Source organism: Salmo salar, chromosome ssa19 (genome assembly GCF_905237065.1).
Source record: "Salmo salar chromosome ssa19, Ssal_v3.1, whole genome shotgun sequence".
In the NCBI taxonomy this organism is placed as follows: Eukaryota; Metazoa; Chordata; class Actinopteri; order Salmoniformes; family Salmonidae; genus Salmo; species Salmo salar.
This window is the reverse complement of record NC_059460.1, coordinates 14,571,862-14,588,137: the sequence shown is the minus strand read 5'-3', so window position 1 is coordinate 14,588,137 and position 16,276 is coordinate 14,571,862. Positions and strand designations below refer to the sequence as shown.

General features: G+C 46.6%; 1 protein-coding gene across 2 annotated transcripts in view; it reads right to left on the bottom strand.

Annotated features, from left to right (window-relative positions):
• Positions 1-16,276, bottom strand: part of snx7 (sorting nexin 7) — a 47,707-nt gene that overhangs the window by 20,443 nt on the left and 10,988 nt on the right. Inside the window, exons 2-9 of one of the 2 annotated variants that reach the window (XM_014157379.2) lie at positions 15,199-15,387; positions 14,944-15,054; positions 14,670-14,834; positions 12,000-12,198; positions 11,210-11,409; positions 10,818-10,904; positions 9,361-9,462; positions 790-942 (exon numbers count right to left, since the gene is read on the bottom strand). In XM_014157379.2, coding sequence (XP_014012854.1) covers positions 790-942; positions 9,361-9,462; positions 10,818-10,904; positions 11,210-11,409; positions 12,000-12,198; positions 14,670-14,834; positions 14,944-15,054; positions 15,199-15,387 — 1,206 coding nt within the window. The remainder of the gene's footprint in view (positions 1-789; positions 943-9,360; positions 9,463-10,817; positions 10,905-11,209; positions 11,410-11,999; positions 12,199-14,669; positions 14,835-14,943; positions 15,055-15,198; positions 15,388-16,276) is intronic. The other variant, XM_014157380.2, reaches the window with a different exon arrangement.

Below are 16,276 nucleotides of genomic sequence, written 5' to 3'. Positions count from 1 at the left end.
ACCTACGTCGTAAACTTTCATTCATAGGCTAGGTTGTAGCAACCTCATGATGGGTATAAGGAAAATTTGAGTATCACGTAGTAGCCTAAACCTATCAATGTTACAGAGCTGGGTGAATGAAATATGAATATTAGTCATCCAATATGCTTTAATAGAAATAAGGCCATGCTCATAAAATAAAATGATTGTCCTCCCTCATTTTAAACGTCACTGACCGCCACTGATGTCCACATATTATTTACGATATCCATAAGATGAAGCATCAATTTATTCTGAAATTATCTGCATTGACAACCTCTATGAACTGACAGTAATTTGTGAGTGTGAATAAAAATGAAGTACTACCACCCTCTACTGGCAGCTGTCCAGACTGACTAGAAATGCACAGCACAGAGAACCACATTTCTGCTGAAATTGCATTGAATGATTTACAGTAAACATCCATCCCAAAAATATCTATAAGATACATTGTAAATTACCACTAACAATTTTAGTTGTGTAGATTTGTCTCTCATTTCCCCAAAATGAATCAGTCAGGGGAGTTAACTGATTTAGTCTTTCTCACATTCTCTCCAAGTGCTTTTCTGTTTCTCTAATTGACCTTTTTCTTATTCTCTTCCATCGCCCCCAACTCTGCTTTTACCAGTCACACCCCCAACCCCACTTCTCTTTCTATTTCGACTCATCTAGCCAACTCTTTCTTCCATATCAGTAGTGTCTCAATCCAACTTTCCCTCCCTCCCTCCATCTATCCCTCCCGCTAACCAGTCAGAGTATCTTGTATCTCACCTTCTCGTAGTAGTCTACGTTCTTCTCTGCGGTGGAGAGGAAGGCTGATTTGAGGTCTCCTCTCATGCTCCTCTGCCATCGGCCCCAGTCCCCCTTCAGAGCGTTGTTGGCCCATTCCACACGGTCCTCCAGTTTATCAATCTCCTCCTTCAGCTAACACACACACACAATCATCATCATCATCCTCCTACCAACATCACATATTACAGTGCAATATCCCTTCACATCAACCACATCAACAACCTGGACATACAGAACACTTAAAGCAAGAAGACCTTCACCCAAAGACCTCACGTGACAGGGACAGTTTTATTTAAGACAGTGGCCATGTCCGAATAGCCATACCTGCGTCCAAAATATACTGAACAAAAATAAAAACGCAACAATGTCAAAAGATTTTTAATGAGTAACAGTTCATATAAGGATATCAGTCAATTGAAATATATTCATTAGGCACTAAACTTTGGATTTCACATGAATGAGCAGGGGTGCAGCCATAGGTGGGCCTTGGAGGGCATAGGCCCACCCTCGGGGAAGCCAGGCCCAGCCAATCGGAATAATTTTCCCCCCACAAAATGGCTTTATTACCGACAGAAGTACTCAACACCCCCCCACCCCCATTGAGACGATCCCGCTTCTTGATATGCCACACCTGTCAGGTGGATGGATTATCTTGGCAAAGGAGAAATGCTCACTACAAATTTGTGCAACAAATGAGAGAAATAAGCTTTTTGTGCGTATGGAAAATGTACGATTTCTTTTATTTCAGCTCATGAAACATGGGACCATCACATTAAATGTGTTTATATTTTTGAACAGTATAGTTTAAAATAACAAAAAGGTTATTTTTCTCAAATGTTGTGCACAAATTTGTTTACATCCCTGTTAATGAGGATTTCTCCTTTGCCAGATAACCCATCCACCTGATAGGTGTGGCATATCACGGAGCTGAATAAACACCATGATCATTGCACAGGTGCATGTTTGGGATGCTCTGGATCGCCGTGTACGACAGCGTGCTCCAGTTCCCACCAATATCCAGCAACTTCGCACAGCCACTGAAGAGGAGTAGGACAACACACCACAGGCCAGAGAGGGAAAAAAAAAACCCACCTGATCAACTCTATGCGAAGGAGTTGTGTTGCGCTGCATGAGGCAAATGGTGGTCACGCCAGATACTGACTGGTTTTCTGATCCAAGGCCCTACCTTTAAGGTATCTGTGACCAAGGGATTCATATCTGTATTCCCAGTCGTGAAATCCATAGACTAGGGCCTAATGAATTTATTTCAATTACCTGATTTCCTTACATGAACTGTAACTCAGTCAAATCTTTTGAAATTGTTCCATGTTGCATTTATATTTTTCAGTGTAGTATGCAGTTTAAGTATGTAGTACGCTAGTATGGGTATTCGGACACAGCCAACGTGCCCCTGAAAACTGCTGATGAATAGCTTCTGGTCTGATGGCAGCATTAAATAGTCTCACCACGCAGAGGCAGTAGTAGTAAATGTAACATTGTGTTATAATCTGATTCATAGGCAAGGCTAATTGAGATTATTTCCTCCTTGGATAGCTCCCAAATCAGGCTTTCCAATGATAATAAATTTGTCTTGTCATTTCATTGACATAAAAAACGAAAACCATTAAGCTATTGGTTTATTATTTGGCATATCCTATGGTTGTGTGCGCACATGTGATATAGCCTAATGATCAAAACTTGCGAATGTTTATCAAAAGTTAGCTGGCTAACGTACTAATCCAGTTTGGACAGTTGACATTTAAAACATATCAAAAAGTAGACTATACATCAATGTTTTATCCACGTTAGCTGATAATGCTTTGTGATCAAGTAAATGTTTATCAAAGTTAGCTGGCCAACTTTGCTGCTCCTGCTACTTTGTGATACATACACCTCTCTGGAGAACCAGCTCTCTCAATGCTCCTGTTTACTGCAGTGTTATTGATTCATCAGCTATATCCTGGTCCTACCTAACCAGCCCAATGCCTCAGTCTCTCCTCTAAACAAGCACTTCCTCTAGAGTACAACAGTCTCAGTCTGTAGCCCTGAAACATACGACTGTCTATCAGAAAACACACACACAGGAAATGATTGAATAATGAATCAGATACACAGGGAGAAGACCTCGGTGTCAAATTAGCAGTGCTGAGATATGCATGGCTCCATTTGAGACCAGGTGTTAATTGACGGGTGGAGCTGATAAGGGTTGTGCGGAGTTGGCACTCCTGCTCTGCTCCTGTTAAGAGGGGATCGATGCGAGACTTGACGGGGTGTGTGTGTGTGTTGATTAGGAGAGCTTGTCAGGTGTAACGAGGGAGAATGGGGAGATGGCAGCTAAGCCTTTAACCCCGGTCTCAGTCTATGTCTGGACCAGCATTTATCTCCCAAGTGGCAATGTGGACACATCATTAGGAACAGGGTCACACACACAGGGTCGCATAGCGCGCACAGGGTCGCACAGCGCACACACAGGGTCGCACAGCGCACACACAGGGTCGCATAGCGCACACACACACACATACACAGGGTCGCATAGCGCACACACACAGGGTCGCATAGCACACACACACACACACACACACACACAGGGTCGCATAGCACACACACACACACAGGGTCGCATAGCGCACACACACACAGGGTCGCATAGCGCACACACACACACACACACACACACACACACACACACAGGGTCGCATAGCAAACACACACAGGGTCGCATAGCACACACACAGGGTCGCATAGCGCACACACACAGGGTCGCATAGCGCACACGCACACACACACAGGGTCGCATAGCGCACACGCACACACACACAGGGTCGCATAGCACACACACCACACAGGGTCGCATAACACACACAGGGTCGCATAGCGCGCACACACACAGGGTCGCATAGCGCGCACACACACAGGGTCGCATAGCGCGCACACACACAGGGTCGCATAGCGCGCACACACACAGGGTCGCATAGCGCGCACACACACAGGGTCGCATAGCGCGCACACACACGGTCGCATAGCGCGCACACACACGGTCGCATAGCGCGCACACACACGGTCGCATAGCGCGCACACACACGGTCGCATAGCGCACACACACACAGGGTCGCATAGCGCACACACACAGGGTCGCATACCACACACACACAGGGTCGCATAGCGCACACACACAGGGTCGCATAGCGCACACACACAGGGTCGCATAGCGCACACACACAGGGTCGCATAGCGCACACACACAGGGTCGCATAGCGCACACACACAGGGTCGCATAGCGCACACACACAGGGTCGCATAGCGCACACACACAGGGTCGCATAGCGCACACACACAGGGTCGCATAGCGCACACACACACAGGGTCGCATAGCGCACACACACACAGGGTCGCATAGCGCACACACACACAGGGTCGCATAGCGCCACACACACAGGGTCGCATAGCGCACACAGGGTCGCATAGCGCACACAGGGTCGCATAGCGCACACACACACAGGGTCGCATAGCGCACACACACAGGGTCGCATAGCGCACACACACACAGGGTCGCATAGCGCACACACACACACAGGGTCGCATAGCGCACACACACACACACACACACACACACACACACACACAGGGTCGCATAGCACACACACACACACAGGGTCGCATAGCACACACACACACACAGGGTCGCATAGCACACACACACACACGGGTCGCATAGCACACACACACACACAGGGTCGCATAGCACACACACACACAGGGTCGCATAGCACACACACACACACAGGGTCGCATAGCACACACACACACACGGGTAGCATAGCACACACACACACACAGGGTCGCATAGCACACACACACACACACAGGGTCGCAGAGCACACACACACACAGGGTCGCATAGCGCACACACACACACACACACACACACACAGGGTCGCATAGCGCACACACAGACACACAGGGTCGCATAGCACACACACACACACACAGGGTCGCATAGCACACACACACACACAGGGTCGCATAGCACACACACACACACACAGGGTCGCATAGCACACACACACACACACACACACGGTCGCATAGCACACACACACACACACAGGGTCGCATAGCACACACACACACACACAGGGTCGCATAGCACACACACACACACACAGGGTCGCATAGCACACACACACACACACAGGGTCGCATAGCACACACACACAGGGTCGCATAGCGCACACACACATGGTCGCATAGCACACACACACATGGTCGCATAGCACACACACACATGGTCGCATAGCACACACACACATGGTCGCATAGCACACACACACACACACAGGGTCGCATAGCACACACACACAGGGTCGCATAGCACACACACACACACACAGGGTCGCATAACACACACACACAGGGTCGCATAGCACACACACACACAGGGTCGCATAGCACACACACACACAGGGTCGCATAGCACACACACACACACACACACACAGTCGCGCACACACACAGGGTCGCATAGCACACACACAGGGTCGCATAGCACACACACACAGGGTCGCATAGCACACACACACAGGGTCGCATAGCACACACACACACACACACACAGGGTCGCATAGCACACACACACACAGGGTCGCATAGCACACACACACACACACACACACACACACACACACACACACACACACACACACACACACACACACAGGGTCGCATAGCACACACACACACACACACAGGGTCGCATAGCACACACACACACACACAGGGTCGCATAGCACACACACACACAGGGTCGCATAGCGCACACACACACACAGGGTCGCATAGCACACACACACAGGGTCGCATAGCACACACACACAGGGTCGCATAGCACACACACACATGGTCGCATAGCACACACACACATGGTCGCATAGCACACACACACAGGGTCGCATAGCACACACACACACACACAGGGTCGCATAGCGCACACACACAGGGTCGCATAGCGCACACACACAGGGTCGCATAGCACACACACACACACAGGGTCGCATAGCGCACACACACATGGTCGCATAGCACACACACACATGGTCGCATAGCACACACACACACACACGGGTCGCATAGCACACACACACACACACACACACAGGGTCGCATAGCGCACACACACACACACACACACACACACACACACACACACACACACACACAGGGTCGCATAGCACACACACACACACACAGGGTCGCATAGCACACACACACACACACAGGGTCGCATAGCGCACACACACACACAGGGTCGCATAGCGCACACACACAGGGTCGCATAGCACACACACACATGGTCGCATAGCACACACACACAGGTCGCATAGCACACACACACAGGGTCGCATAGCACACACACACATGGTCGCATAGCACACACACACATGGTCGCATAGCGCACACACACACAGGGTCGCATAGCACACACACACACACACAGGGTCGCATAGCACACACACACAGGGTCGCATAGCACACACACACAGGGTCGCATAGCACACACACACAGGGTCGCATAGCGCACACACACACACGGGTCGCATAGCACACACACACATGGTCGCATAGCACACACACACAGGGTCGCATAGCACACACACACACACACAGGGTCGCATAGCACACACACACAGGGTCGCATAGCGCACACACACACACAGGGTCGCATAACACACACACACAGGGTTGCATAGCACACACACACACACAGGGTCGCATAGCACACAGACACACAGGGTCGCATAGCACACACACACACACAGGGTCGCATAGCACACACACACACAGGGTCGCATAGCACACACACACACACACACACACAGGGTCGCATAGCACACACACACACACACGGGTCGCATAGCACACACACACACACAGGGTCGCATAGCACACACACACACACACACACACACACACACGGTCGCATAGCACACACACACACACACAGGGTCGCATAGCACACACACACACACACAGGGTCGCATAGCACACACACACACAGGGTCGCATAGCACACACACACACACACACACAGGGTCGCATAGCACACACACACAGGGTCGCATAGCACACACACACAGGGTCGCATAGCACACACACACAGGGTCGCATAGCACACACACACATGGTCGCATAGCACACACACACAGGGTCGCATAGCACACACACACACACACAGGGTCGCATAGCACACACACACAGGGTCGCATAGCACACACACACACACACAGGGTCGCATACACACACACACACAGGGTCGCATAGCACACACACACACAGGGTCGCATAGCACACACACACACACACACACAGTCGCATAGCACACACACAGGGTCGCATAGCACACACACACAGGGTCGCATAGCACACACACACAGGGTCGCATAGCACACACACACACACAGGGTCGCATAGCACACACACACACACACACACACAGGGTCGCATAGCACACACACACACACACACACAGGGTCGCATAGCACACACACACACACACACACACACACACACACACACACACAGCGCATAGCACACACACACACACACACACACACACACACACACACACACACAGGGTCGCATAGCACACACACACACACACACAGGGTCGCATAGCACACACACACACACACACAGGGTCGCATAGCACACACACACACACACAGGGTCGCATAGCACACACACACACACACAGGGTCGCATAGCACACACACACACAGGGTCGCATAGCACACACACACACACAGGGTCGCATAGCACACACACACAGGGTCGCATAGCACACACACACATGGTCGCATAGCACACACACACATGGTCGCATAGCACACACACACACACACAGGGTCGCATAGCACACACACACAGGGTCGCATAGCACACACACACACACACGGGTCGCATAGCACACACACACACAGGGTCGCATAGCACACACACACACAGGGTCGCATAGCACACACACACACAGGGTCGCATAGCACACACACACACACACACAGTCCACACACACAGGGTCGCATAGCACACACACAGGGTCGCATAGCACACACACACAGGGTCGCATAGCACAGGGTCGCATAGCACACACACACAGGGTCGCATAGCACACACACACAGGGTCGCATAGCACACACACACAGGGTCGCATAGCACACACACACACAGTCGCGCACACACAGTCGCACACACACACAGTCGCGCACACACACACACAGTCGCGCACACACACACACAGTCGCGCACACACACACAGTCGCACACACACACAGTCGCGCACACACACACAGTCGCGCACACACACACAGGGTCGCATAGCACACACACACAGGGTCGCATAGCACACACACACAGGGTCGCATAGCACACACACACAGGGTCGCATAGCACGCACACACACAGTCGCGCACACACAGTCGCGCACACACAGTCGCGCACACACACACACAGTCGCGCACACACACACACAGTCGCGCACACACACACAGTCGCGCACACACACACAGTCGCGCACACACACAGTCGCGCACACACACACAGTCGCGCGCACACACACACACACAGTCGCGCGCCACACACACACAGTCGCGCACACACACAGTCGCGCACACACACAGTCGCGCACACACAGTCGCGCACACACACACAGTCGCGCACACACACACACACAGTCGCGCACACACACACACACACAGTCGCGCACACACACACACACACAGTCGCGCACACACACACACACACACACACAGTCGCGCACACACACACACGCACACACACACAGTCGCGCACACACACACACACGCTTATGTTAACCTTTTCCATAATTACAATCCAACAGATTTCCCTTCTCAAATCATGAAAAGTTGGGTGGAAAGTCAACAATTGACAGAAGACATTTCATTGTTTCTTGACTGAAGCATCACTGCCATCTACTGGTTCAAATAGATTACAATTTTATGTCCAGCCGTTTCCCCGTTTCATGCACCTTGGCAAGGCTTTGAGAAAAGCCCGATACATCCTCTCTCCAGACCTGTTGTGCTGGGAAATGGAAATATGGCATCCTGCTTCAAACCACAGCCAGTCAGTGTTAAATGCACCATCTATGAGTTAGGCCAGAAACAGCATCCAACGAACCCAGCCAAAGTGTTAGAGGTTAGGGTCAGGATAACCTAGAACTACTGTCCAGGGAACTATGTACAGCACAAACAAGCTGTTAGAAAAAGGTGAGACTTGCTCAACCACTGCTTGCTTGAATGGACAAGTCGATAGTTGGTAGCATTTTAAGTTGTGTTAATAATTAAATTGTGTTAATAATTAGCTTATTTGACTTTAGTATCATATTTTTGCTCATTTTGAAATAGCTAACACTCTCAACCATATCCATTCAGCAAAGGGAAAGCTAAAAGCTCCACACAAAGCCAAGTTAAGCAGAAGCTGGTGAGCTCATAATGTGTAGTACAGTTGCATGTTGGCATGCCCTACAGTCCGCTGTACCTCTTCAATCTCCCCATCAAGTCTCTCCTGCCTCTGATGTCTGGCTTCTTCAGGGTTTTTACCCAGCAGGCTCCCCCACACAAAACCTAGATCACTAGACTCCTCCAGTCACATCACAGGAAGTTCAGGATGTCACAGAGGTCAGAGGGCAAAAGCCACAACAACAGGAACAGGAATGAATGCTCATGTCCGCATGGTGAAGTTGCCCTTAGATGCTGATCTTGGATCAGTTTTGTCATTTTCTCAGCTAAAATGTTAAGGTTAGGATTGGGGAAGCTGATCCCAGATCTGCTAATAAGCAGTGGCATAAGAACAGTATAGTACAAGGTGATGACCACACTAATAGACCCCGTCTCATTTTGACAGAGAAGTTACGACTATCTTATACATAATGACAGAAAATGTTCAAGTTGTCAACATATGTTGTATATGCCTAGTTGTTTATATGACATACTATGGGTGGCATACTACGTCAGACTGTCACGAATGTAGCCTAATCTTATTTTTCATATAGCCTTTTCAGGTGAAACTACATGATAGAGCTCTTACTCAGTTATTGTGTTTATTAGGTGAAACACTGGGACCTGCAACAAAAGCATACAGTAAGTTTGACATTCTGACTCATTCACAAAGTACAGTAAACCTTATCCTCACAGTCCTTCATTGTTCTAGAACTCTAGATCCCATTGTTTCACACACACTATTACATTGCGTTGTTGGAAATCCATAGGTGATTTCTTAGCCAGCTCTCTAATTAAAACCTCAGGGTAAAAAGGTCACTGCTAAGCTAGGAGGGAACCAGGGACACCCACAGGATTTGGACAGCAATAATCCTTAACAGTTCTGTCCACTCTACACCTTTCTGTTCTTTATTCTCCATCCATCTCAGATCTTACCACCAGTCAGTGGCATTTCGATGTAAGACGTCGATAGATGTGGGAGTTTTCATTACGCAACGATTATCAAGGCTTTATTAGACAATATTTACCACCCAGTTTCCTGAAGTGTGCCAGGAGCTCAAGAGGGACATCCTGAACTATCCGGAGATATTTAGATAATCCTCAGAGGAGGCCTTTTCCAATATCGCCAAAGCTCCTCCTCTGGCTTAAGACAGCTTGATTTAAAATGAGAGGTGACGAGGAGGCAGTTCATGCTGCAAAGCTTTATTGCTCCTAATCTCTGGGAAATTGCACTGAAGCATCAAGTAGGCCGCCTGATGGCTTATAGAAGGTACATATAAGATATTATAGAATAAAAACGTACCTTTCCTAAACTAACACTCGAATCCCCCCCCAGCACTGATTTGCTAATAGCTACTGTGAGGGAAAACAGACTTACTATGACTGAGATGTGGTTGTCCCACTTAGTGTAGACATCTTAAGATAACTAACAAAGTTGCTCTGGATAAGAACGTCCGCTAAATTATTCACATTTATAAAAGTCAATATTGCACTTACTGTATCTCGGTCAACTTTCTTGGTGGCCAGAGCTTCATTCTTGGCCTCAAATTCCGCCTGAATGTTATCCCGCCGTCTCAATACTGCCTAGAAAAAAGGAAAATAAAATGATCTAGGGGTGATCATTGCTTATTCCTGAAAATCCAACAAAAAGTTGCATTAGACTTGATATTATGTACACAGTAGGTATGTTTGTGTACGTAGGCAAGGTAAATGTGTGTGGGTGATGGGGGCAAGTTAAGTCAAAGCCTTTCATGTTTCATCAACATTACAGGTTTAGCAAGTACTGCACAGTGCTGGGCTGTCATTTGGCCTACTAACGACATCTAAACGGCACTTAACAGCCGGTTAAACGACTTCCATTACTGTCTACGCCAGAGGAGCTGACTTACCTTGAGTGTCTCAGCACAAAGGACATACTCGTGTAAAACAGGCACCAGGGTGTCTGAGAGATGGCCGACCTGTTCCTCTGTCTCTTTACAGCACCTCTCTATGCAGCCGGCTACACCTTTTAACTGCTCTGCTAGCTCCTCCTCCGAGCCCGACCACAGGGTGTAGGTGGGCCCGTACTCCTTTAGCTCCTCCAGGTACTCTGAGACACAAACAGGGATATGTACTGTCAACTACCCTGCCCACAACGCACTACCCTTCAGCTCCTCCAGGTCCTTTGAGACCATAGAGATAGAGGACTCTGTTTTAGCATGGGCAGCGGCATTGAGGACTTTCAACATTTTGAAGTAGTCAACTGGGTGGAACTTCCTATGGGCTAATGAAGGATGACAATTTGATCGGGGTCATCAGTCAATTAATTATCCTCATGAGAAAATATTCCATAAATGGAGGCGGCTGTAAATAGCCAAGCTTGGCTTTATACCTGTTCACACACACTCCAGGTGGCAGTATGCACCATTTCAGTTTTTTACCAACTCACAGAAGTAGAAGAAAATGTACAACTTCAAAATAGAGGTTGCCTCAATGTCACTGCACGTGCGCTCACAGACACCATAATGGGACAGATACAAAGAACAAGAGTCCTCTATCATTCTCCATGTTTGAAATGGAGCAATTTACAAGCCTGATTGAAAAGACTACATTCACATGTAATTCAGTGAGCGTACCCAAAATAGTATTAACTAGTTTGTTGGTATGTTTATAGAGTAATATTTAACTCTGTGGTCTTACCTTTCTGTTCTTTGACGATCCTCTGGGTGACTTTGTCCAGGGAGCTGATCTTGTTGCTGAAATCCTCTACGTACTCCTGGATGGCGTTGAACTCCTCTGGCCGGTTCTTCACCCCTCTGACTGAGTTAGCCACGGCTCGCACCGTTTCCCCCATCCTGCTCAGGAACCCCGGTCCTTGCTTCTTATAGGTTGTCAGCTCCTACAGGGACAGACGGATGGAGAGACGCGCAAGCATGCACACACCAACACAAACAGGGGTCAAGTAAAGGCTTTAGAACAAACAATGATCAACGACAAAGTCCCATCCTGTAGTGTGGCAGATTGCAGCAAATTATATTCCTTGATTTTACTTATGCTTTACATTGGAAGGAGTGAGATTTACATTAATATTGAGACATAATATTGATAGACATAAATTAATGTCAGAGACAGATACTGCATCCTATCCTTTCATTCTAACAATGAATGTGCTCTAGACTAGAACATTCCACTGTCATCAAGTTACAGAAATGGCTTTCATGTCACATTGACCTTGAATGAAATGTTATGTTCTACAGACTCAAACACCACACCAAGCACCTGATCAGATGAGAAGAATCCCCTTCAGCCTAAACTACAATCCAGTGGTGGTAGCCCTGTTCTCATTGAGGCCAAGGCCTAACATTATGGCCTGACACAAGACTATAATACGCGTTGGCTAAACTTGATCGTCTTAAGAACAACGCCCAGACATCTAACTGATTACTTTCCCCGTGTTAGGGGTTCACACAATCACAGCACCAGATCAGGTGTGCTTAGAAAGCTACTTTCTTGTATACTGGAGCCTCGGAGTGGAATGAGTTGCCTCTGCCCATGAAAACAACATCCTCTCTGGGAAGCTTTGAAAATAAAGTTGAAAAAAAACTGTTTGATGTCTTCTGTGCCCATATGAATGATCCTACGATGTTATTGCAATGAGATCCAACCGTGTTGCCTAGCCAACCATCTTGCCTAGCCATCATGTTACAAGAAGACCACAATGGCAGTAAGTCCCAGACTTTATTGTGTGTTATACTCCCATTGTTAAATCATGGAGTAAGTCCCAGACTTTATTGTGTGTTATAGTCCATGATTTAACAATGGGAGTAAGTCCCAGACTTTATTGTGTGTTATACTCCATGATTTAACAATGGGAGTAAGTCCCAGACTTTATTGTGTGTTATAGTCCATGATTTAACAATGGGAGTAAGTCCCAGACTTTATTGTGTGTTATACTCCATGATTTAACAATGGAAATAAGTCCCAGACTTTATTGTGTGTTATACTCCATGATTTAACAATGGAAATAAGTCCCAGACTTTATTGTGTGTTATACTCCATGATTTAACAATGGGAGTAAGTCCCAGACTTTATTGTGTGTTATACTCCATGATTTAACAATGGGAGTAAGTCCCAGACTTTATTGTGTGTTATACTCCATGATTTAACAATGGGAGTAAGTCCCAGACTTTATTGTGTGTTATACTCCATGATTTAACAATGGAAATAAGTCCCAGACTTTATTGTGTGTTATACTCCATGATTTAACAATGGGAGTAAGTCCCAGACTTTATTGTGTGTTATACTCCATGATTTAACAATGGGAGTAAGTCCCAGACTTTATTGTGTGTTATACTCCATGATTTAACAATGGGAGTAAGTCCCAGACTTTATTGTGTGTTATACTCCATGATTTAACAATGGAAATAAGTCCCAGACTTTATTGTGTGTTATACTCCATGATTTAACAATGGGAGTAAGTCCCAGAATTTATTGTGTGTTATAGTCCATGATTTAACAATGGGAGTAAGTCCCAGACTTTATTGTGTGTTATACTCCATGATTTAACAATGGGAGTAAGTCCCAGACTTTATTGTGTGTTATACTCCATGATTTAACAATGGGAGTAAGTCCCAGACTTTATTGTGTGTTATACTCCATGATTTAACAATGGGAGTAAGTCCCAGACTTTATTGTGTGTTATACTCCATGATTTAACAATGGGAGTAAGTCCCAGACTTTATTGTGTGTTATACTCCATGATTTAACAATGGGAGTAAGTCCCAGACTTTATTGTGTGTTATACTCCATGATTTAACAATGGGAGTAAGTCCCAGACTTTATTGTGTGTTATACTCCATGATTTAACAATGGGAGTAAGTCCCAGACTTTATTGTGTGTTATACTCCATGATTTAACAATGGGAGTAAGTCCCAGACTTTATTGTGTGTTATACTCCATGATTTAACAATGGGAGTAAGTCCCAGACTTTATTGTGTGTTATCCTTCATGTTTTACTCATGTGCATTTATGTCTTTTTCAAGTTTTGTGTGCTTGTTTTTTTTTTTTTTTAATGGTACAACAAAATGTATAAACTAAACCGTAAACTGATAACATGTTACAGACACTGGGACACAAGGGAGGCATTCATTCAGAGTTAAAGTCTAGGCATTAAATTAGTAGGCTAATCAGGTTTAGTGGTAGGGCAGCGTGACTATACCATGTGCGAGTTAGACTAGCTTGACGTAGCAGGTGTGTGTGTGTGTGTGTAGTCTGACTGCGTAACATCTGTCTTTTGTGCAGTCTGAAAGCTTTTATGGATTATGTGTTTGGTGTACGTTTATTTTTTGCGTTTGGTATATGCTTGCTTACCCAGGCCTGAGCACTAAGGAAGACTTTGAAGTCTTCGCTGCAGGACAGAATGGGGTGATCAGCGATACGATTAAGGAACTTGTGGAGAGCTTTCCTCCGTGTCTCGATGAAATCACCATTGAACCTCTCCACCATCCCCTTCACCACAAACTTCTCCGGCAGAGGCTAAGGACAGGGAAGAGGATTAAAACGGAGCTCAGAAATATGTACAGTGGATCGATAGTATGGAGTTGAACCAAATTCTCAATTCCTTCACAGGTCAGACACTACATACATGAACAATGAGAGTAGAGTGGGCCTCCTCCAGTTTCCCTTTGAGCCAGAGGAAGTCTTGGTAGCGCCTGCGGACTTCGTACTCAGAGTTGTCAAACTCACTCCGTGTGGTCTGAGGCAGGCAGAGAGAGAGAGAAACACAGTAAAGACCAGATTAACTTAATTCTTTTGGCAAATACACAGTCTAGTATATACTGTACAATTGATGCAATTCAAATTCTAGAGGACATACAGTACATTACACACCCCCCCTCACCTTGGTCAGAACTCTGTAGGTGATGAAGGTCTCAATGGCAGTCACATGACTCTCTGGGTTGTCCACAGTAATGAAGATGTCTTTAGAGTCACCCTCCTCATCCTCCTCAAACTTACACTGGTTGACCATGGAGCCTGGGGATGTCTGCATTGAGGCGTTGAACATACTCCCCTCTGCAAGAGTCGAATCCTAGAAAAACAAATCATGAAGGGCAGAACTGATTTAAATAATCTGGAGGAGAAACCCAGAACCAAAACGCACGTGCGCTGGCCAGTTACTTTGTCACAACAGACTACAGTAAATACCATACAGTACATCGTGTAAGAGACTGTTACACAACACCATCTTGTGATGCGAATACCACATGTAGCTTCACAGCTAAAAAGCCCTTTCCTTTGCACGTTAACATTAACTTGCACCAAACATTTAGTGTCCCATCAAATAATGACCCAACATGTGGTTTCCATTTCAAATATCAAAAGACATACCTTTATTGAATTGCTGCATATATTAATTCTAACAATTATTTCTAAGTTTTACCATTTGAGTTTTTGCAGCCCTTTTCTGGTGCCTTGTCTGCCGCACAGAGGCCAGGTGCACTTGTTAGAGAGCATGCCGCTAATTGGCACGTCCTATTATCCTGAAATGGAGGGGTGTGTTAGGTGATACCACCTCCGTCCAGCATAGGGGAAATGGAGTTCCCCAGTTAAAAACGTTATGCTAGAATTTTCTATTCAAAATGCATATATTTAAAACGTATCATAATAATAAATAAGTATGCTTAAAATCATGTTTATGCTAAAACATTTAAGAACAGATCCTTGATCATTTATTTGCATCTTTGTAGCCTACCTGCTTCAGATATTTGGAACTGGCCATCCCTTTATATTCTGTGCTCTGACATTATGGCTTGAGTTAACCCTGTTCTGCTATGCAGACCTCACTTACACATTTATCTATGTTTGAGATAAAATGGCGCCGGAAGAAATGGCAGCAGTTGTGCACAACCAATTGTGCTATTATGTGGGTTTTTTCGCATTATTTGTAACTTATTTTGTACATAATGTTTCTGCAACCG